This window comes from Cynoglossus semilaevis, chromosome 6 (genome assembly GCF_000523025.1).
Source record: "Cynoglossus semilaevis isolate Cse_v1.0 chromosome 6, Cse_v1.0, whole genome shotgun sequence".
Lineage (NCBI taxonomy): Eukaryota > Metazoa > Chordata > Actinopteri > Pleuronectiformes > Cynoglossidae > Cynoglossus > Cynoglossus semilaevis.
In genome coordinates, this window is record NC_024312.1 from 2,206,462 (window position 1) to 2,208,114 (window position 1,653).

Genomic DNA, 1,653 nt, shown 5'->3' on the forward strand with positions numbered 1-1,653 from the left:
GAGGGCTCGTACAACCCCTTCCCCATGAGCAGCACTAATGTCAACGGAGGCAGCTGGTTCAGGAATGGGGGATCAGAAGAAGTCAAAGGTCTCTCTCGGCCGACCAGGAGACCCGTGCGAGTGGTCAGGCCGGTCAGTGCCGTCAACTCCAACGGATCTTTTCTACAGATGAATCACCTGCAGGGGGAGCTGGTCAGAAAAAGGAAGGTAAATACAGTGACAACAAGATAGAAGTTGAACTTTGTTTTTGATTATTGTTAGATGATGAAGAAATGGAGATCAGCCTCAGTTCTCTACGAAGAACGTTCTAGAGTCTGGAGATCTGTGGTCTGAATGTGCATGACCTTAGATGACCTTTAACAGTCACATCTTGAAAACAAGACAAGACTGTTTTTCTGCCAGCAGCTGTGTCCATGTCATAAATACTGTCTGATCAGACGACAGGCTGAGGCCGATCCTCAGACTTACTGTACTCACGTGCTAACGTAGACGTCGACAGTAAATCCATGACGTTGGTTGATCAAAGCCTCCTGACGTAGTTATGAAAACATCACATTTTAACCCAAACTGTAAATACATCAGCAGGAGTCAGTGATAGGAAGCCAAACATCTCATTTGCTGAGATACCTGAGCACGCAATTCCTGATTCCCGATTGGTGGAATCAAGGTTTTCCTAACTTCTGGCCGCCAGTTTGCCGAGGCCTGAAGTCAGAGATGTAAAAAAGCAGCTGTATTTCAAAGCACTGTCCATACAGTGGACCCATCCATTATGTCTGGAGAGGATTATCATTAGATCATCTGAGCTCCCTCACCTCCCTCGCTGGAGTAAATCTTCCACGTTCCCTGTTTTTCTGCACGTCACCAACTCAAATAACGTAGAACTTAGGGGAAGGAAGGCGAGGAGTTAAAGAAAGAAAACAAGTACTTATTAAATGAGATCCACATGGAGAGGATCATGATGCGCAAAGATAACGAGCTGACCATGAGGAACCTGAGGAACCTCAACCAGGAACTGCAGGCACAGGTCAAAGAGGTACGGCACAGTACGGCACAGTACGGCACAGTACGGTACAGTACGGGACAAATACACTCCTGGCTGACTTTCTGTCCAGTACGATTCCTGAGCTGATTGGCTTCATATAAAGATCAGACAGAGTTTTGACAAATGTGTGATGAGACTCAAATACTGAAAACAAATCTATTTTCTGTTCTTTAATACTGTGGACAACATCCATTCATGTTTCCATTGGTTGAAGACACCTGGTGTAATACCAGGTGTCAGGTTCCAGTCTACAGGCAGCCGTCAACACACACACACACACACACACACACCTACACACCTACACACCTGGGTCTTACAGTTTGACCCCAATCAGCTGAGGCAGCAGCTGTATCAGAGCCAGCAGAGGGCGACGTTGTGTTCCCATGCTGCGGATGACGCTAACGTGTCCAGAGGGGAGGCAGAGAAGAGCCGGGCCCTGGCTGAGGCCCGGGCCCTGGGGTGTGAGCGGGACAGGGACGCAGCCGAGGCCGACAGGAGCCGCCACAGGGAGGAGCTGCAGCAGCTGAAGAAAGAAGTACCAACACACACACACACACACACACACACACACACCACCCAGTGGTGATGGGGATGATGGTGATGGGGAGGAC

At 48.9% G+C, this 1,653-nt stretch overlaps 1 protein-coding gene across 1 annotated transcript in view; it reads left to right on the forward strand.

Moving 5' to 3' along the window:
* LOC103379575 (uncharacterized) overlaps nucleotides 1-1,653 on the forward strand; it is an 8,463-nt gene that overhangs the window by 3,470 nt on the left and 3,340 nt on the right. The window contains exons 2-4 of the mRNA XM_008311170.2: nucleotides 4-207; nucleotides 887-1,033; nucleotides 1,377-1,577. Coding sequence (XP_008309392.1) covers nucleotides 4-207; nucleotides 887-1,033; nucleotides 1,377-1,577 — 552 coding nt within the window. The remainder of the gene's footprint in view (nucleotides 1-3; nucleotides 208-886; nucleotides 1,034-1,376; nucleotides 1,578-1,653) is intronic.